This window comes from Streptopelia decaocto (genome assembly GCF_964273445.1).
Source record: "Streptopelia decaocto genome assembly, chromosome: 8".
Classification (NCBI taxonomy): domain Eukaryota; kingdom Metazoa; phylum Chordata; class Aves; order Columbiformes; family Columbidae; genus Streptopelia; species Streptopelia decaocto.
Genome location: NC_138662.1, coordinates 20,885,278 through 20,907,530, shown reverse-complemented (window position 1 = coordinate 20,907,530; position 22,253 = coordinate 20,885,278). Strand labels below are relative to the sequence as shown.

At 44.9% G+C, this 22,253-nt stretch overlaps 1 protein-coding gene across 4 annotated transcripts in view; it reads right to left on the bottom strand.

Moving 5' to 3' along the window:
- The window catches only part of ARHGEF3 (Rho guanine nucleotide exchange factor 3), an 84,662-nt gene that overhangs the window by 8,120 nt on the left and 54,289 nt on the right, over window positions 1–22,253 (bottom strand). For 3 of the 4 annotated variants that reach the window (XM_082059712.1, XM_082059713.1, XM_082059714.1), the window contains 2 exons: window positions 4,572–4,679; window positions 1,189–1,359 (listed from right to left, as the gene is read on the bottom strand). In XM_082059712.1, the coding sequence (XP_081915838.1) occupies window positions 1,189–1,359; window positions 4,572–4,679 (279 nt within the window). Of the gene's footprint in view, window positions 1–1,188; window positions 1,360–4,571; window positions 4,680–15,418; window positions 15,600–22,253 lie in introns of those variants that run through there. The other variant, XM_082059715.1, reaches the window with a different exon arrangement.

The following is a 22,253-nucleotide window of genomic DNA, read 5'->3' as shown; positions in this document are numbered from 1 at the left end:
AAAAGCCACAGAATTAATTTATTTCGAACAGACGTGTTTCCAGATGGGGGAGTTCTCTTTGCTGTGATATTTTGACTCATCTTAACCATTTATACAACCATTTGCATAGGAGTTTACTGTGTTCCATTTTAAGCCATGCAGTGGTAGAAGCTCTGCACGGTCTAATGAGTGAAGGACAGATCTTCAAAACATATCTTTAGTACTGAGCACTTTCAGTCTGGTACCAGTTCATGCTTGTGTTATGAAGACTGAGCTCTACTTACCTGGCAGATATTCTGTTGGGGGCTGCAGAATGAGAACCAATATAAAGCACAACTCCCAGCTCATTTCCCTGGGCTCTAGAATGGTCCTGAGTCCTGCCTCGAGGCAGCAACGACTGTCAGGCCATGCAAACAGCTTCTACAGTTCATTTTCCAATAAGCCACCTTTGAAGTTCTCAATTTTAAAAGTTATTTCCTAAGAATTCTTGCACAATGTCAAAAGCTGCACAAGAAATGCTTGATGTTCCTGTTGTTTGATTTACGACTCAGCCCCTGAAGCGTTTTCAGAGAGATTGTTACAAAGCTTGTTGATACTGCTAGAAATTTCTGTAGAGGCAAAACCAAACCCCTTGATTCCACGGGAGCTCTGTCACTGGCTGTAACATGAACTATTTAGAATTTGTCATGTACGACACATTAAAACAACAGATGTACTCTTTTGTGCTTTGCAAGATACCTCTTTTGATCAATATTTCATCTTTCTAGCACTGAAAACTTCCTCAAAGGGAAGGGAAATGATTGTGCAGTTCTGTGCACGCGTATCCCTCGATGAGCACGTGTTCCTGAAATAGCATGTTCTTCTGTCCTCACTAAAACAGCACAATGAACCAGCAAAGCATCAACCAGCACTACAGAAACGGTCATACAGAACAAGTCCACATGTGCAGCAAATCACAACACATCTTAGTAACTTCACATTTATTAAGGAACTATGATGAGCTGATTTTTAAAAATAATATGTTCAACTAATACCACTTGAATTGTAAAGATTAGGGGTGAAATTCTGCTTCTAGTGGAGCTGGTGATGTTCTGTTTAACTTCAGGAAAGCTTCAAGCACTACCCCAATGCCCAGCAGCACTCCTCAACTCTGGCCTTGAAAAATGACTTTTGAACATGGCATTTCTAGTAAAAAACCAAAAAAGATACCTCTTGCCGCTTGATTTCTTTGGAGGTCAGCATGGGATTGACGCAAATATCGAAGGTCTCGCTCCACAGTTTGCTGTCTCTGCGCTTGGTGTGAGCAGGGGCCACGTTCCGGGCCCACGGCCGCGGGCTGAACAGGTCGGGGCGGCTGTCGCTGCGGAAACTGATGGAACGCTGCAAAGCCAGACAACAACGGCCTTCAGTGGTACAATGGTTTGGCAGTACACAGGTTTTTAATACAACTTTATGGAAGGGCAGTGTTTTTCCATTCCTGCAGCAAACTATTGCCATGGCCTGTTCAACACGTTTAAAACACGATCCAATGCATCCATACACCATGCAACAAAAATGAACTACAGGGGTAAGGGCAGAATGGTACAACACACCAACATAGCTGAGCAAACGCAAAGTTTCAGTTCAGTAAAAAGACAGGAATTATTCATGCATTACATACGTCTGCCTCATTAGACCTCTAATACTTACCAATTTAGAATTAATGCAAATTTTAGAGACCAAACTAGTACGACTGATTTTTTTGGTTCACTTTGGGAGCAAGATTCAGTTGTTACACAGGAACTCTGCACAGCCTGGCTGCTGAACTCACCGCGTGTATCAGCTCAAGCCAACAGAATTGCTGGGGTTGGTTTATTTTTGGGGGGTGGGATTGTTCTAAGATGTCTGTACTGAGAAACAACAGGTTCTACCTCAAGGGTAGCAGATGAAAAGGTGCATTACATCAAAACTGTATTAATGGTTTAAGAAATAAGCGTTTTCTCAGCTGGTCAGAAAGAGGGTTCATGAAGTGAGATTGCCCTTCAGCACCTTTCCTCATTCCCTAACAAGTGTCTTGTTACCTGATGGCAATACTGGGGTTTTTTGGTAAATTGTCAGAATCATGAAAGATTTGATGGGTAGAATCATTCCAGATCTGTCCATAAGCAGGATCAAGGAACTAGTGCTAAATGCTCTGAGCAAACTGGTTTTGATACATGGAGAAACCATTTCAACTGGCACCATCCTGCCTCGCCAGATGTGCGATGAGATCAAGAAACTCATTCACACAGAAAGGTGTGAAAGGGGTATCTGGTTGAAAACAGAAGAACGATCACATTACTTTTCAGGAAAAGATATGTTCATATTCAGATTAGAATGTCTATGTCAATATTCACATTTTAATGTTTACGACAAGCAACAAGCCAGATTCTTTTCACACCACCTGCTCCTAATTATTTCTTAGCACTTGAAGAAAGGCATTAAACAGTCAGTGCTGGCAGATCCAAACTGGAAATACCAGCGCTGGGTTCTGCTGGTGTAGGGTCACCATCAGTGATGCTGGAGCCGCTGAGCCCTGGTGACGTGTACCAGCATCTCTGTGTCCATCATGTGCTCTGCTCCTAAACTGCAATAAGAGCAAGTCCAATTTTAAGTGAGGCTTGAGAGTTCTATTTGCGTGTAGACTCTTTGAAAGAGCTCAGGCTACAGATGGATACTTTATGCTTTCATTGTTTTATTTTGAAAATATTCCCTTCTTGCTTCCTTAAAATTAGAGGCTTCTTTTTGAGGTCTTACCTCTGAAATGCCTCAAGCATTTCACATTGTCAAAATACTCCACATTTTTGTTGTCATTTAAAACATGCCTTACATAACACAATCATCTTTCAATTGCCTTGGGGAAGAATATTTAAAACAAAACAAATTCTCTTCATTTCCAGGTGGAAAGCCACATACAGAGTACAATATACGAACAGAGCAAGACAGAAATGCTTGCAACAGCAGGACTTGCAGCAAAGCCACTGTTTGCTCTCCTATTTTTGTGAAAATTTGCCCTGAAACACATTTCTGTAGTGCTCACCTTGGGAAGCTGCTACTACATCCATGAAAAGACTGTTTGTTTTGGAGGGTGTAAATCAAACTTTGTTAAATCCGCTGTTGTGCTGGAGAACCCCGTCTGAGGGCAGCGGCTCCGCAGGGCAGCGCGGGCGCGGAGACGAAGCGCCGTCCTCACAAGTACTTCAGCCAAAACTGAATTCACTTTGCACAGCCCTCACAACTGGAACTAACGTAAGGCCTTTCTGCTTTCTAGAAAACCACCGCCACAGAATAATAGAGTTATTTCCCACAACTTCGTCGTAAGACTCCCAAGCTCTAAGGTGGTATTTCTTGCCTCCTTAACAGATAGCTTCAGTAATAATGCTCCAATTAAGTTAATTTTGATCAAGTAACATTTTTAATACATTCAAGGTATTTTTATATTTCCTCTCAACAAAGGAATTAGGCTTGTTAAATAATTTTCTTTAGATGTTGTACATGCCTCCTTACAAGAACCGTTTTAAAGAGGAATCAGTCCGGCTTTCCAGGCCAGACCCACCAGTACCGCAGCTCCCAGCTGCTCACACTCGTGATGACCATGAGGAGGGGAACACACAAATGTTGTGTGCGTGAAGACACAAATCCTTCATAAATTAAAGTTCCATTAGTCTCTAAGTATGTTAAATGTTACGCACCTCCTCTATAATATAGAAATTGAAATTATAAAATTATTTAATTTCTAAACTGCATTTCAAATCTGCTTGACCTGTGTTGATTTTCATCATTGGCTTTGGAAAATGACCTTTTCTTTGTTTCCAATTGTTCACAAACTCTTTTGTTTAGGCAGGGTCAAAGGTCACTCCACAGAAGGAAATTCAGCAGTCCTATATGACTAACGATACCAAAAATAACATTTTCAAAGAAACCAACCAAAACTAATAGAAAGTGTCATGGAAAATTCTGTTCATCCAAAAGCAATCGTAATCCTTTAGTATAACAACTTTTATATGCTATAGGTGCAATAGTCTTTTACTGGTTATGAAAACGCACCAGCCATCTGGCCGGAGGAGCGGTTTCTGAGGGGAGAGTCCTAAGTCGAGTGGTTCTGCAGTGGGAAGTTGCCTGGACCTGTCACGGGGTGTGTGTGCACATGTGCAGCTCACACTCCCAGGCTGGCCTGAGGGGTTGGGAATGTATGTGTGTTCCCCTGGCAGCGCCACAGCCGGGTGCAGCAACACAGCCGGGTGCAGCAACACAGCCGGGTGCAGCGCCACAGCGGGGTGCAGCGTCACAGCGGGGTGCAGCGCCACAGCCGGGTGCAGCGTCACAGCCGGGTGCAGCGCCACAGCCGGGTGCAGCGCCACAGCCGGGTGCAGCGCCACAGCGGGGTGCAGCGCCACAGCCGGGTGCAGCGTCACAGCCGGGTGCAGCGCCACAGCCGGGTGCAGCGTCACAGCCGGGTGCAGCGCCACAGCCGGGTGCAGCGCCACAGCCGGGTGCAGCAACACAGACGGGTGCAGCAACACAGCCGGGTGCAGCGTCACAGCCGGGTGCAGCACCACGTTTCCTGGGATTACCTGGAGCGTCTGGCTGAAGCGCTTCAGCGGGGTGGCCCGGACCGGGGGGATGAGACTCGCCAGGGAGGTGACTCTGGAGAGCGGCTTGACCCGTTTGGTGCTGGGCTCCTGGAGGGGGGGCACAAGGGAATGGAAAAAAAACAAGGGGAGTGTGAGCATCAGCACATAAACATCGCTGCCAGTTCTGCTGATCGTCCTAAGAAAGCATTTGTAAAAAGAGAGTTTGTAAGCCTGGTGTATAATTAGGGCAGGAGATAAACAACAGCAGTTTCACGCGGTGACAGTGACAGGTTGCTCTTGGCTGGTACATATAGAACCTGGGAACAGCTAAAAAATGCAACGATGGAGAAGCCGACATGGTGGGAGCAGGTAACGGGGAAAGGTAAAGAAAGACAAAGTCATTTAATGATATCAACGCAAAGGAGAAATCTCAGCAGTGCTCTGCAGCTAACGCGTTATCAGAGGCTGTCACTGAAAGGAATGCTGCCAAATACAACCGACTCCATTTGTTTCTTTGCCTCTGGCACTATCAGCGTGTGACTCTATTCACCTAAATGTATTTAATTCCAGAAAATATCATTGAGATAGAAATCTCTAACTGCAATTGTCCTTTGAGTGCATGTTCCTAGGGAAATACTGATCTATACAGGCAAACACACTAATAACATGTTTCCATAGATTTATTTTTCGCATAAAATAGAAAGGAAAATGGAAGAAACATAAAGCACGAACTTAAATGTTTTTCTTTCCATATATACTTTTAACAGTGCTTATAGTAATACATAACCACGTCAATATAAAATGCCGATTGTCCTGCAGATTTAAAGAAGTTAACAGAAATTGTAACACAAGAAAAGTGATTGTAAATACATAAAAATAGAACAGTTACCCTTGGCTTCCTAACCTCCATTTGACATTTAATGGGTCTTGAACAGCACATGCAAAAGGCAACTTTTGACAGAAAAAGAGCCAAACCTTCCAAGTGGAGTCAAAAAACAAATCCCACATCGCATTTCAAGGACATCCGAAAGCGGCTCATCCTTGTCTCTCAGCCACGCTCACAGAGTTTGTGCAGGCTGGCTCTGCCTCCCATTTCCCAGACAGAGCGTTAGGAACATGAAGAATGCCTATTAGCCTTTGTTCAGAAAGTCAAATCCTTCTGGAAATAATGCACATTTGCCATCCTTCCCGATACCAAAACATCATCAATCTCAGCCGAGATGATCATCATCTGTAGTACTGGCAGGAACAATTCTCCCCCATCAGAGCAGCACCAGAGGAAAGGTGAGAGGCTGCTACATATTTAATTTACTTCTCAGCAGGCAGAGCTGGAAATCCATAAATGCCGGCTGAGATGAGGGACAAAGTGTTTAACCCTCTAGCAAAAATAATGTATTCCATCACACGCGAAACCCGGCATTAAAGATTTTAGCAGCCTAAATCAAGCCAGATCCACCGCGTCACCGTTGCACTGCTATTCATATTCCTCCCTTTCCAGCAACTATGTCTTTGACACAGGTTCGTGAAGGAGGTTTTTTACGTCACTGCAGCGCCACCGGCATAATTATCTACAGCATCACCATCCCTCCCTCCAAAAGAGAAAGGTCTGTGAGGTGCCGCTGCCGTTCTCCTCTAAGTGCTGGCTCAGCCATCGGCTGCTTCTCTTTTCTGATTATTCGGAATTCTCGGCTCCACAGCAGCTGCTCCGCAGCACGAAGGCGGCGCAGCCAGAAATCTCACCCCCGAAAGCAAAATTTCTATCAAGACTGTCTGGACTTTCCAGAAGACAGGGAAGGGGGCATTAGGATTGACAGAAAAGATCTCTCCTTCTTTACTGCTGGATCCGTTCTATTATCTTATAGCTTTGCTGCCATGTAGATGATCTTTGGTCAAAAGACTAAATTCACGCAAAACAGCACAAATTTGATCCACACGACGTCACAGCCAAATCTTGCTTCAAAGTTAAGTGCTCCCCAGCATCTTACAGACCTTTTCCACACACATTGTGATCTATTAACAATTTGGCGCGGTTTTCAGTCTCACCTTATAACAAAACTAAGTCCAGAAGCCGTTGGATCATTTTCTGAGGAGTCTACTGACAGCAAATGAAATCACAGAAGTAAATCTGTATTTCACTGCTGCAGCATTTCCTTCGAGTGTGTTGCAAAAAACTTGAATTAAACTTCCCAAGTAGCACATAAAACTAAGTAAGGACCAGCAAGTCAGTCTATCCATATTTGGACACTTGCAAGTCCCCTGTTACTGCAGCTGAGGTTCATTAATTACTCCTCAAAGCCAGCAGGCAAAGCCCTCCGACCAGGACCTCGCTTGCTCTGCCTTGTGGGGCACATAAACCTCAGGCAGCTGTGAAAATCGATGCACGGCATCAAATAACCTGAGTAAAAAGAACGGAAATCACCTTCCTTCTCTTGGAGAGTGAAAGCGGGAAAAAAAGCAATACAATTTGCCCTTGTCCACGTGAGACAGGCCAAGGGCTGCGCCGCCCTGGCCAGGGACGCTGCCGGCCCAGGGGACACAGCAGAGTTCCCTGGCATCCAGAAGCAGGAGTTTCTCGCAGAGCTGGTTCTGTGAGGCAGCAGCGAAGGGCCCGGCCAGGGCTGTGGCTGCGGATCCGCTGCTGCCTCAGCCCCTTCTGTCTTCCTCATATAGTGCTTTGTATTCTGATCTCGCACTGAAAAACCTGATTGGAATTCAAAACAGCTAAAACATGTAGCTCAAGTTAGGAATTTGATCTTATTAAGAGATAAGCATTATTACAGGATTCTCTCCAACAGAATTATTTACCATAATGAATCTTTTCAGAAGTCTAAGGCTTTACCACCTTTACCAATTAGGATTGAAAGTACATCTTGTTAATCATAAGTTCTTAATTACAGTGAAAGCTTTCTGAATGCTTCTAATGGGATTGTCACCCCTCATGGAAAGAGGCTGCTGGGTTCTGGGCCAGCTGGGCCGGCATCTCCCCAGAGTCGTCCCCAGCAGGAGCAACCGGCCCACTCACAACAATGGAGTTTGTCCAGGTGAGGCTTCCACTGTGCCATGAAAATACAGCAATTCTACAACTGTGAGCCGGTAATACTGAAACGGAGACATTCGCTCACAGGTTCCTATTGCGTGGTCTCCATGGATCTGCCCCCAGCTGCCCTCCCACCAACATCCTCCTCCTCCTCTGTGTCGCCTCCCACAGCAGCTCCGCAGAGAGGCCGAGGAATTGGTGAGGCCGAGCATCTGCACAGGGAAGAATTCCACAGCCAAGCGCAGGAAAACCTGAGTTTTAAACAGATGACTGTTCTTCTCACCAAGGGCTCTGTGCTTCACAACCAACAGCTCAGACAGAGGAGAGTGTGTGAACTGCTCTGCTCTATCCAGAGATGTCAGTACAACCAGAACCTGCGCTTGCACACCAGCCCAATACCAGCAGGGAGCTGCATTCCAGATGCTGCTTCCCAAGCCTCTTCCTTTTTTTTTTAAGAAGAAACTGCTTGCAGTGAGGAATTCCTAGTACATGTTCATTATTTCACTCATTTGTCTCTGAAAAAACCCTCTGGTTTTGCAGTTAACCAGGGGCGCTGCGATCACAGAATCTTTGGGGATGTGACTGTAAGCGCACGGGACAGAGCTGGGTCTGTGCAGCACGAGGAGGCTCCAGTTCGGCCAGTCTGCGCAGGGCAATGAGCAGCAGCTCCCAGGTCAGCGTGTGCTCAGAACACCCAGAGCTGCCCCAGGGCACCGCTCCTCCTGCTCCCGTCGCGATCTGGGGAATTTAGGGGCAGATGGGATTCAGAGATGGGATTTAGTGGCGGGATCCACTTGCAACAACCTGTCCAGCCTGGGAACCAGCCGAGTCGCCACACAAAACATTCAAGAGTTACGATGTTTTGCCAGACCTTTTAAAGTTGGTATTGTTAGTATTAAAAAATAATTTCAGAGTTTTGAAATAAAACAAAATGTTAGACTGCATTTCACAGTCACGAAGGCTCGGTGAAACAACTCTGAAAGTTAAAACCAAATCCAAAATATCCAGACTGCGCTTTGGCAGAGTTTCCAAAATGTGGAGCTGGTATATGTGAACAAGTAACGTTAATCTGACAGGGATTTAAATTTGATATAAGGCTAAATAAAGCTGAGGGAAACATGAGTACAGGAACTTCAAAGGCTGAACAGTCAAGTGAAGTCAAATTAATACCTGGCTGGGCTGGAACAAAGAGCAGATGGCTTTTGGAGGGAGCTGCATAGCTGAACTCAAGATGACTTGGGTAACACTTGAATTCAGAGAGCAAAATTTAAAGCTCGAAGTACTGTGTATCTGTGCAGCCTCCAGGAGAACTCCAGAAGCTGTAACAAACTGAGAAAACAAGCAAATCTGGGGCCAAAATCTGGATGGTTCTGGAAACCACAGAGTGGATGTTTCAAACAACTCCTGTGCCCTTCTGAGTGCTTATTTATCATGTGCTTGTCTGGCAAATCCATAGGAAGAAAGATTAATCACAGTGGCACAATCACGGATGATCACCGATTTAAGACAGGAAACTATAGATACAAAGCCTGGAAGATGCTTTGCCTCAGCATTCTTGTAATTCGGCACAAAGGACACAGTGCTCCAGATCGCTTCTTCCTTGGAAAATCTTGACTACAATTTAAGTCTCTTTGCCTTACACAACTGAATGAGCTGCTGGTTTTAAAACTGTGATACAGTCGTTTCAAAATGACAACAGCTTGGCAAAGAGAGACCTTGCGCATCACACACGGGTTACCATTGAAAAGCCCGAATCTCAGCAGCCAGCAGCCACTGCTGGGCCAGCCGAGCGTTCCACAGCCACGGCCGCACGGGAAAGCCAAAGATCCTCTGAAGAACTACGCACTTACATTAATTCCAATGTACTGACAGCTAAGTTGATGCTATTTTTATTTCTGCATTAGTGAAACCGGCACCTAATAACTGGATATATTGCATCCACCATCACACTACACACATAAGAGAACCGTTCATCCACAAAATAATTCTTTTACTAGCAGATGTAAGGAACGGAATTTTCCCAAAGTTGAAAGCAGTGTCAGAGTGAGTTAAATCCATTTAATAGTATCGATCAGTTTTCTATACATTGTCACCCAACAAGGCCACCCACAGCTTAATTAGTGCACTTTGATGGATAAATTACTCAAGCAAAAGATTGGTTTTAGTTTTCTGATGAACAGAAGGAAAGGGAACAAAAGAAGGAGGCCGGGCTCCCTGTGTATTGCCCGCAGCCCAGCAGAACCAGTGACCTGGATAACACAGACCGAAGAGCCCTGAGCAGCGGTCACAGCGCCATAGAAAACATCTCCATTTGCTTCACTTCTAAGTTCTTCCACTTGGTGCTCCCGACCGGCTTAGCCACCGATTTCCTCCCACTCAACAGCCAAAGCAAACGCGTGGTCGCCGCTGCGATGATTGTTTTTCCATGTGACTCTCCCACCTCTTATCAGCGACTGCAACCACCGTCCCCGCGGCGCAGAACCGGTGCGGAGTTTGAAAACAAGGGAAAACCCTTCCCTGAGGGGTCGTTACGCGTGTGTGTCCGGCCCAGGGCAGCACCACTGCGAGCACGTCGGGTTCAGTTGGCTGATTGTATTCAAAAACAAACTCAACAAAAGGAACTCACAGAGATTTTCAAGGCAACCCAGGAATAAGTGCTCTGTGAAAACCAGTCCAGGAAACAAGCATTTTGGATTATTAGAACTTATCCCATTTACCTTCAAAAGCAAACTAACCTAATCCACATGCAAAACCGCTGAAACTGGCAACGCTTGTTAAGAACATCCTCACTTGCTGGAGTCCAACAAGTCCTGTGGCAGTTCTGCATTTGGAGTTGCTAACTTTCTTGACATTTTATACAAAAGATGCTGGTTATTTTTTTACCCTGTCTGCTACACTTCCTATTTGTGAGCAAAGATAAATAGACACCCAAAGCATTCACTCTGTGCTATGGGAGCATATGTTAGTGCAAAATGTTTTAATTAAAATTAGTCTCAAAAGAGTTAGCAATGTAATAAAGGGAAGATACTATAAACTGGAACAGTACCATGACCTTTGTTTCAATATAATCCACAAGCAATGGCAGCAAACTAAACCAGAACCACTCTGCTCCAGTTTTCATGTACCTGGCTCCATTTCCATACTCCTATACTTGGAAGGTTATTAGTTTTTAGTCAACTTTATAAGGGTAAGTCAACATTTGTCATGGCAGGAAGCCCAACATTATTATTTTTATTAGTCTGCTACTAGTTAAATTGGCCTAAGATTAAACAGGTCTAATAAATGCCCCCAAAACCTGGAGTTTAATAAAAAAAATAAAATACACATTCAAGAGCTGTTCCACAGGATTTTATCAGCATTTTATCAGCATTTTATCAGCATTTAACCTTCAGCAGGATAGAGGGGAAAAAAAGTTAAAATAGAAAAACAACCTATGTCACAGTGGATTCTCTTAATGCAGCAAACAACCTAAAAATAAATGGAGCTGGGAAGGCCGGGCTTTTTGCACCTTCAGAGGGAAGCAAATCTAATGTAAGAACCACATTCTCAGTTGTTAGTGGCGCTAATAGAGACTATATTTTTATAAAGTCTTGAATCTGCATTTGCTTCAGAGTATCATAGAAATATTCCAAGTGGGAAACTCTAGAACACTCACTGTCCTCGAGCTGAGGCTGATGGTCGGAAGAGCAGAGCGAGTGACTCTAAAGCAGTTCTACGTCTAGTTTGGTGTTGCACAAAGGTACCTGGAATCATCCACAAAATCCAGCCTAAAACCTATAGACATCCCACCAGTAAAACTGCCAGCATCACAAGAGGAATTTATTAAGTAAATTGATACATAAAGACAACTTGATCAGCCAATAAATTATGTGTCTCAATGATACAACCTTGCTTCAAATCCACAAGGCTCCGTCCACCCCCTGCGCTCTCTGATGGGAGCAGGTTTGTTATCCCTCCCCTGCCAGACTCTGCAAGCAAATAAAGCAAAATCCAGAGATATTTTGGTTTAATCACAGTGGTCTAAAGAAGAGGACCTGAAACCAGCGGGGGCACAGTGAAAAGCCGGATAGAGAAGTGGTGAAGTGTCCTCAGCTGAAGATGGGCTGAGGTTTGCAACACGTGTCCCCCGAAGTCGGGCTCCTCGCCCAGACAGGTCCCAGCCCAGGGGACCCAGGTGCCACCTGCCATGGGCAGGACAGACCCACCAAGCGTCAGCAGCACAAGGACAAGTGTCATCCAGCCACCTCGACTGATCGTCTGCGACACCCACAAATCAATATGTCTAGCGGCAGCTAGGAAATGAACACCAATTAACAGAAAAACCTCACGCTGAGGTGGATTATTAACACAAGTAACAGAAACTCTGATCAACCCAGACAACTGATGTAGAGTTGATTAAATTCTGCATTTCCTCTCATGAGAAGCTGCTTGTACAGTCTACCTAAGAAAGACCTTTTCCATTCTGGAACAAACCTGCTATAAGGCTGAGCTGCCAATTAAGCAGCAGACATGGTACGGCCAGTTACTGAACGGAAAAGCAAAGCTGAGCTGTTTGTTTGAACCTGCCATGAAGCAGAACAGATCGGCAGCTCCAAGCGCGGGGGTTTGATGTTCCCATGTTTAGCTCACCACAGCTGCATTGTACATGAACTTACCTGAAATACAGCAAAAAAACTGCAGCTTGCTAATATTGCTTTAAAAACTAAATACATGCATTTAGGAAGATCAAAGAAAACTCATGACTTGCAGTTTATCTCTCCCCCTGCCAGGCCTTGTTCTCATGTGGATGATGTGCACGACCCAGAGGCCTGAGGGTTCTGCAGGTTGGTTTTCCTGCTGAATTAAACACGGTCCTGAGCACAAGGCAGCCCAGACCTCCTGCACATCCCAACAGTGAGGGGGTCAGGAGACAGAATGAGACGAGACTGGCAAGAGCCCCGATTGCGAGGTCTAAGCTTTCTGCAGCCTAAGAGATGTTGAGCTGTCACACAACGTGCTGGAGACACAAAGCAATTCTGTGCCGCTGTTGTGGTTTTTAGAGCCTGAACTCTGTATTAGATCCCGTGGAGCGGGACAGCACCTCCTCCCTCTGAGGAATCCGTGTCTGCCCAGGACTCCAGACCTCTCAACCTCTCAACCTCTCAACCTCGTCCTGTGACCGTGAGAGCTCTTCTCATCCGCTGCCCCCCGCTGGCTCTGCCGCGCTCGCTGCTCTTTAGAGGGGTGACAAGGGAGCTGCTTCAACCAGTGGAACACAGCAAATGGTCTATAGATATATATACACTGTATTGGGAAAGATGGGGGTTTTTTTATACCTCAGAGCAAGGAAATTTCAAGTTTAACTGTCTCTATTTTTGTGTTATGAAAAACCTGGAAAGAGCCCAAACCTCTGTACTATTTACAACTAAAATTTTTTTACTGTATTTTATGTGGAGCCTTGTAGTATTTCCTATATTATCTCATTCCCCAGACATTGTTTTGTTTCGTTTGAACTGCATTTAGAAAGAATTATGTAAATAGTACTTGGATTAGAGGTACACTGGCCTTTCCTCAGAATGCAGATTTCCATTGTTCATGTACGTTTCAGATGTTTTATTTGTCATTGTTTTGTGACTGCGTTACTGGGGCTTAAAGAAAGAACTGTGAGCAGAAAACTTCCGTTCTCTTTTGTGCCGCTCAGTTGTTCCTAAAACCACCCCTGGTTTTCCAGTGCGGCTCTGCAGGCTCCACGTGAAGCCCAACAACAGGGAAGAACTAACCTGCTGCCCATAAGCTTCAGCTTGTTATCCAGGGACCCAGCTGGAAATCGGGGAAAATTTCAACAGTTCAGTATATGCTCAAGTTTTTGGCTGAATTTCATCCCATGTGAGTCCTACTGTACTTGATCTTCCAGACTATACTTTGTTCAAAATAAAAACCCCTTAGAGATTATTGTTTAGTACGGTCGGAGGGAGTATTTTATTATCATGAGCTCTAATTCAAAACCAAAATACACCATCTATACTCCACACGTATCAACATTTATGAACTAGTTATTAAATAAGTCAACCCAGTTCACAATACAATGAAACTCGGGTTTTCAAAGCCCCAAATTCCCAACCCCATCCACCAGGTTTGCTTTCTGCTGGAGTAACACAAAGTGCGGGTAGAAGGCGCCCAAGAGCTTTATTTAGATTCGCAAAACTAAAGGGTGGAAGAACAGCTTACTATGAGAGTTTCAGAAGAAACATGGATTTTCCCCTCACCATCTTGCCAGATTTCAAAGGAACAGCCTGCAGGTGTCTATTTTACAATGTCTTTCCCAAAGACTGGTTTGGTTTCTGCTTCCCTAACCAAACATTTGGAGGGGCAGGTGGTCCTTTCATACCCCCCTACGACAGACAGGAGAACGTTTAAAGGTTCCTTTTTCAGAATGCTGGTCCAGCAGACTCCCAGGAAACAGCCTGAAAGCAGAGGGGGCACTTTCTTACTTGTACAAAACACCAACCGAAGGATTATAAATCCAAAGCAACTGTTTGCACATTGTAATTTTGATTGATCACCTCTGCTATGAGATACTTCCTCCTGCTCTAAGCTCTCGTTGAGGCCTTTTCTTTGAAATTTGACTACAATTAAGCTGCGCTTCCCAACTGTAAGAGCAACACTCCAGCTCTTCAGACTTGGCAATTCTATTCATTCAAAAAAACCCTTCATGGAGTAAAGGTTAAAAACATATTTCTTTAATAATATAGTTAGTAAAACGAGTACCCTTAAGAAAACCACTTGGTGCTGAACAACTCGTGTTTTCCACAGACGTGTACGTACACACACACTCAGGGCGTCCGTTTTCAAAACACACTGTTGAAACAAATTCCACTTTTGTTAACTACAATAATTTAATCCCCTTATGTAAAAGTACACTGAAAAGCAAGAGGGCAGCACCTTATTAGTTCTTAGCTTAAGCATCATGATTAAATCGTAACTTAGATTATGTTCCTTTTGCTTTAGATCTATTCAACTGCTGGAGCTAATGAATCTTTGATGTAGCTGTATTAAATGGACCCAATTTAAAGTTGCCCTCAAGTTCCTCAGCAAACAAGACTAATGAAGAACCTGTATATATTTAAGCGATAAAAACTTGCAGAGAGAAATGTTCTCCTTCCTGCGGGGCAGCCAGACACAATCCTTAAGGTCACTGTTTCCAAACAAGCACACAAAGCAACACCAACCTAAAGCATCAAACATTTGAGTCTTCCATAAATATCACTCCTGCAGAGTTTCACCATTTTTGAGAATTTTGCAAATGAATGTGTTGACTTTGGGTGAATGAGTAAGATTTGTAATGTCACTTTAAAGGATTTCATGCCTTTTAAGAAACAGTCAGCCTGCTGATAGGGCAGAGTTTTCAGTTAACTGTGTGATCATATTAATTTCTTGGTTTGTTACCGATGAGGAAAAGAGATTACGCTGAAAGACACCGTTCTCCACATTTCCTCCCCCCACCAAAGCACATAACCAGCTCCTGCCTAAGTTTAACAATTTATAAGTAATGGTTAGCCCTGGAATACAATACATATAAATAACTTTAAACTACATATCTAAATCACATATTTCTCTATTAGCTACTTAAAAGATTAATTTTAATTCCTTAAAATGCCAAATGACAAAAAATTGAGATTCTCTGTTCCGTGCCTTGTGCCAGCTGAATGTTCCACATGTAGCGATGGCAGCAAGGGATGCCTGAGCAAACCAGGTATCTACACGCGTAAGCCTATTTTCAAAGCGATACAGACCACACTATAAAGCAAAATATCACAAGTAGATCGAGTACCTCCGTCTCTTTAGCGGGGCTGCTCACAGTCTGCACGTCCAAGGTGCAATTCGCCCTCTTGACGGACAGGTAGAACGGGTAGTCCTTGGCCACCATCGCGGCTGCGGGACCGGCCGTTTCGGGCTCACAACTGACTGACCCAGCGCAGGACGCGGACACAAAGCCGAGCGGCCCCTCCCCGGCCCTGGGCAGCGCTGGGACGGCGCGGTCCTGCCCCGGTCCTGCCCCCGGTCCTGCCCCCGGTCCTGCCCCGGCCCCGCCAGCGCTCCCCGCGGCCGCGCCGCCCCCGGGCGGGGCCGGGGCTCTGGGGCTCCGGGGCTCTGGGCTCCGCGCCCCCGCCCGCAGCGCGGAACAACCGGGGCTTTGCTGCTTTATCGCGAAACCCATAGATGACAAACGGAAAAGGTAACGCGGCGCTTGTGGTCGTTCCGCAGCGGGAACTGCAGCTCAGGCGCTGTTGGGGTTTTCAGCGCAGGAGCTCGGGGCAAACAGCAGCAGAGCCAAAGGCACCGCAGCCGTGCCCCAAACGCAGCCCCACGGTGGGATCTGCAGGCTGTGCCGCGCTCCTGCCCATCAGGGGACGAACGCTGCGTCGTGCATCGGGATCACACATCAATATCAGCATCGCTATGGCTGGACTCGATGATCTTAATGGTTCTACCACCACGTTATGCTGCCACAACATACAGCATTGCTTATTTTTTTTCTTCCCTTTTCTCCACCCATATTGTTGCTTTTTCCTGCCTGGCAAGCAGCAGTTCGTTTCTCGTGTTTGTGAAGTTCTACATGTTTTGCTATTGTTCAGTCAAGGAGGTCCCCTGCCCGCACCCCTCATTGTACCAAGCTGAGAAAGTGGAAACAAACCCTCTGCCTAAGGTCTCACGGGGCATTTCAGGGTCTGTGCGCGCAGACGGGTTCTGTTCGACGTCCACCTTCCACAACGGCTGGGAAAAGTTCCTGAAAAGAGAGAGGAAGCATGGGGGGCCCTGTCTGCAACATGGGGTCCGTCTGACAAAAAGAGTATATGGGAGACGAGGCAAAGGAAACCCAGGAGGAAGCTGGATGGGGGAGGAGGGAAGGGTATTTTCAGCCAAAGGGAAGCAGCACAACCAAGAATAACTTTACGGAGTTCGAAAGAATGAACTGCTTTTAAAGGCAGACTGGATGATGGATGTTGCTTTACAAGCATTTCTTTTGATAAAGGTTGTTAATCAGATACCGATGTCTTTAGAACAAGCTTAGTCAAACGGCAGACACAGTCCTATCTGGTAACTTCACCAACATCCCAAACATCATAAGGTCTCTCACTTATTCTCCTGGGCATTTGCAGGAGCAAGTGCAGCAGAGCCAGAGATGCTGTTACACAGGACTCTCAGGTTTCTGTAGCGGTCTGCTCATAAAACAAAAAAATCACTAGTTTCCTAACCCTGCAATTCCTGGAAAACCCCTAGAATGGAGTTATCAGTACTTCTGGATGTTCAACAATTCCAGAAGAAAACAAGACATTTGATTGTTTTAGTGACATGTGCGGTACCGCCTCCCCCGGCACCTCCTGCTCCCCAGCACTGGAGATGCCTGTTAGGACAGATCCGCTTTTGCTGCAGCCCCCTTCCTGCCCACTTCAAAAAATACGCAAAGAACACAGCATTCTATCTGAAGACTACCTGTCGTACCTGAGCATTTCTGAAGCTATGAACAATTCTGTCATTCACACGGATGTGCATTCACGTTTGCAGTTCTGCAGTGTGATGTCCAGAGGACAAACCTCTGAGCACCACCCGGCAACGTTGGACCGTTTCTCCTCACCCCTCGAGCACATCAAAACACCAATGCACAGGTTGTATAAAACGCTGCAGCTGCCGTGTAACCATTTAAGCCCAAGAAGCCTTGATCTCAAATGCCATCGGTGTATGTTTGTTCACGAAGGTGTATGTTTGTTCACGAAGGTGTATGCTAACACCGTTTTAAAACATCACTGAAATGAGGTGGACAGATGCCCCCGGGGCTCGTCCTCCAGGCGTTCTAATCCTCTCACACGCTCCACAGCACCGCGAGCACTTCACCAGGGTGGGAGTGCACCGCTCTGGAGATCGAAATAACGAGCTTTGCTTCAGACACTTCAAGAATATGCAGAGAGAGGGGTTCTGTCACCTCTCCATTAGTCAGGCCAGTGAACTGCAGCTTTACTAAGCGTTCTTGACAAAGACAGGACTCTGAACAAGTGTCTGCTCTGCCTTTCCGGCCTCGGCCAGGGTACAGCGGCCCTGCCTTGGTGTTGACGGGGCTGCCTCAGAACCAGCCTGGCCTTAGCTGCAACAACTCAAGCTTAATTTTTTATATTCTTAATTACAACTAGCAAAGCTAAAGGAGAAACACTGACTGTAGTTCTCCTGTGATTCGTATTTATGGGAGCTTTTCCTTTTGTTCTGTCCATTCTGATGACTTAGAAATGTACCCTTATGCACGCAGATACCTTCTTGGTGAAATATGTGACAAGTTTCCAGTAACAAACCAACATTTTAAGAATAGGTGTAATGCTTAAAAAACAGAAAAAGCCAACAAAACCAAGTATATTATCACTATCATCTTCAGATATGCCATATTCTCAGCTGATTTCAAGAAAATCACATGAAGAATAATAAACAGTCCATTGCTGTGTTTTCAAAACAGATGAGTTGCTATAAGAATATCAACTTATGTCTCTGAGTTATCCTGAGTAGAGCAGCTCTGCTGTCCAAGTTACTCCAGGTTTATGGAGGGAGTAAAGGATTTAATGTAACTGTGTTGCAGAAGACCATCATCTCCTGTACAATTTCAGCTAAAAGTGTGCAAAGGGTACTTTTACTTTTAACAACCCCCGCAGCCTCTGCTCACCGTAAGCCAGCATCTCCTCAGCGTCATCATGAGGAAGGTTTAATTGCAGAACCAAAACCAAAACAAACCAACCAACCAAACCAACCTCAAGCATCAACCCCGAGAACACATGCGACCAACAGCAAGCAGACTTTGGAAGCGGTCATCCGAGCTGACACTGCACACTCGGATCTGCCTGCACAGACCCCGGGCGATGGGCGAGTAGCTGGAAAGCACAGGAGCTGCTGGATAAAGGTGTTTCCCAGGCAGTTCCCCAGCTGCTCCTGGAACCGCAATTTCCTCATTGCAAACACTGGATTGAACACACAGTAATGAGAGTTACAATTCTCTAGGTAATAAATATTAGAAAAAGACCACTCGGATTAAGCACATCGGTGCCAAGAAACTCCAATAAAAATATGATTACAGGATAAATGATTACCGTTAACAATGTCCTCTCAAAAACCACAGCTGTAATTTTTCCAGGTAGAGTCCTAATCCTGGAAAGATCAGCGCAGAACAAAGAAACCCATCTCTGGGGAGCGTCTGACATTACAAAACTCAGCCCCAATTCCTTGTTCGTTTCAATTCTCCATTTGAAGATTACCTTTCACGTGGCCCTCATTGGTGCAGCTGATGGAGTAACGAGGGCAGGAGGAAGTTTTGTCTCCTCACTGTTACCACGGGCTGTGCTTTGGATGTGCAGCCAAGATGCCCCTGAGTTTTGTCAAATGCAGTGAATCCATAGCAGGAGTGCTGGCTGTTTCACAGGACCACCTTTACACTGAAGTACATGCCTGTGGAACTGATGGAGACACAGGATTCTCATCCAGATCATCAAGAACATTTCACTGTATAAGCACATCCAAGCTGCAAAGCAGTCTGAGCCCTTCGGAGACGTGCGTACGTTCTTGACGTTTCCTCATAGAAACGCAGGCTGTGCAACAATTCTGCACTGGGAGACAAACGGATTAAACAATCTGCCAAGTTCTTTTGTTTGGCTGTCTTCATTTTGCTCATCCATTTAACTTCTGATGACCCCAGAAAGTGCTGTGCCCTCAACGGACACCCTCTAACAAGCATCTGCATGGGGACAGCAACACTCCGTGTAATTACAATACTTCTGTTTAAGTCCCAGGCGGGGTGGGAGCAGGAGTTTCTCTCCCGAGCGCTCCCGCTGACCGGAGAACCAAGTAACAAACGTCTTTGTAAGAAATGATTGTCTCTAACGTAAAGTGTTTACCAAGGTATCGCAGCGGTGCTCTGTTTTCTGTTTGGATTAAATTTTATTATAATAACATTTATATTGCATGAGTAGCTCCATAATATTTATCCTCAGAGAGGACAGTATTTTGTAATCTTTTGCTGTGTGCTTTGATATCTATAGGAGCTTAGATATGGGCAAGAAGACAATTCTGTTCTATTAAAAAGTAACGGCAATTTTGCCTCTGTAGCTCATCTCACACGTTACACTGGCCAAATGCCACTTTGTCCTCCCAACCACCCTCTCCAACCGCAAAATGTAAAGCAAATTTGGGGTTAATAATGACGGTTTATTAGGCCAAATTATGTAACTGATGGGGGGGAAGAAAACCAAACAACAGCAGCAGAGCTTTCAGGTCCATGGGTCCTTCTTGGGGTCACAAATAAAAGCAGCAATAACACCTGGGCCTTTTGAGCTCTCCTGGGAAGCGCACGGGTACCAACAGGGCCAGAACAGGGAAAGGCTGATTTTCCTCCTCCTAATAGCTATAAACTGTTAGGTCAGATGAAGCTGTTTCATGAAGTCACACCCAAGGAAGACTGTCAGCATTTCAGTTTTCTTGGACAGAAGTTTTGGATCAGAAGCTTTATTTATTTCTTTTTAAAAACAGACCCACCTATTCATTTCCATAACAACTGTGTGCTGTGTACTCATCTCCCAGTCAGTTATTTCTGCCAGTTTGAATATCTTGACACTAAGAGAACATCTGTGCTTCTTGAATAAATATTTAGAAGCCAAACCCTGAGGCTGATTCCACGTTCTGCTGAGCAGGATGCGCCCTCTTCCAGGCCATGGCCGCGGTTACGGACCCCGAGCTCAGCAGCTTAGAATCTGACACAGATTGAGAGACATCCATGGGAAGGAGTGCGGGCAGGCTAGTGAACCAGAGACACTAAGACTATCAATGCTTTATAAACAGTAAGAACAGTCTACTATCCCAGCTACAGCAGAGCAGTCTTGAACCGGAGATGCCAAAAACCTCATGTTTGGTCCTGAATATAATTCTGCACACCATACAATGTCTTAGAATCCAAATTATCACAGTGATTATCCAAATTGCAAGGTTCTACTATTGTATATCTACTGTTAATCTTTTCAGAAATGTTGTTACATTCTCACATGCTATGACATAATGTACAAAAAAAAAAAACACAGACAAAAAGTCAATAGAAAATAAAAATTAAATCATCTTTCTCTTACCTACATCATCTCCCTAGGAGGGGGGAGGAAAACCGCGTGCAAACCAAGTTCAAAACCAAGTGTCCTTGCAAAAACTGATAACGCATCAACTAAGGATGCAACTTGGCTGCTCCCAGAACCAACCGGTTTCTAGTTGGATGAGATCATGTGGCATTAGCAACAATGTGACTGATTTTTCAGAAACAGCTGGAATGGGATAAAACATCTTCAGACAGACGTAAGTCCCACCAGGACAGACCTTTGTTCGTGGCCCTCGACTGAGACCCAGGGAATCCAGAAGCCGTTCCCTGGGCTGTTTTACTTCAGCTTGCGAAGAGGTTTTATTTCAAGTTACAAAATAACTATCTTCCCAAGTGTAAATATAATGAAGTAATGCCATATGGTACAAAAGTTGCTATAGCATGTTTTAATCAAAACATAAAAACATAAATAAGAAACAGTTTTCCTGACCACTCCTCTCTCGGTTCAGGAACGCCAACTGTCGGTGCTGAGGGCTGTCTTCTCTCTGGTAAAGCTGTAACCATAAACTGCTATCTGGAAAAAAACCACCAAGTACATCCTCCTTTTCCATCATCTCCATTCTCAAATCTGCAACCGCGATGCATCCTAAGCGCTCCATTTCCCAACAGCGACGAGTTTGGGACAGGTCCCTAACGACCACGGTTATCTTTGTTCCCAAAGCAGCAGAGATAGTCAATAACTGAAAATGCGAAAGAAAGTCTTAGAAAATAATTCCGACCACCACAGAGTAAACACTGGTTATTATTTTCAAAGCTAAGAAACAAGTCAAAATTGCATCAGAATGGAATTTTTGCATCTATTCATGTTGAAAACAGTGACTGACTGACCACAAAGGCAAGATGCTATGTTCATATGCTTTAGCAAACATTGATTTTATTATGTAATTTGATTTGGTCTTAAAAGTACACGGATGTCAAATATTGTATCTTCAAATCCCTGCAAACACATGAACAAACCGTCCTCCTACGACTCTACTGAACTGCAAAGTGCCAGCGTAAGAGACTTCAGAACGTGAGGAGACTTAGATATGAACTCACAGCCATAAAATTATTTTGTTCTCATGTTGCATGTTAAACAGGAAATATGGAAAAAAAAATATAGAGGAGGGAAACTTTTAATAGCAGGCCCAGGATGATGAACAGCTCTCAGCTTTGTCCTGGTCACAATTTAAGTTCTGGGGAGCGTCTTCTGAAGACACGGGGCTATACAGGATGGGGAAAAACCACACAGACCTTTCCAGAGCAGGAAGGAACAAGAGAGAACTCACAGGGATTTGAGGGATTGGGATAAATAATTTATCTGTCCTTTCAAAAGCCTTTGTAGCTTCTGTTTGATGCAAACTAGAAGCTGTTAGAGCAACGTAAAGAGCAGCACAGCAGGATCCAGTGATGGCCTCGGAAAATGGCTTCATGTTGGAGATAAATGTTTAAATCCAATGAAATGTGCGGCCATGGTGGTGAGAATCAAACTGGCACGGCTGACGGGACAGCTTCAGGA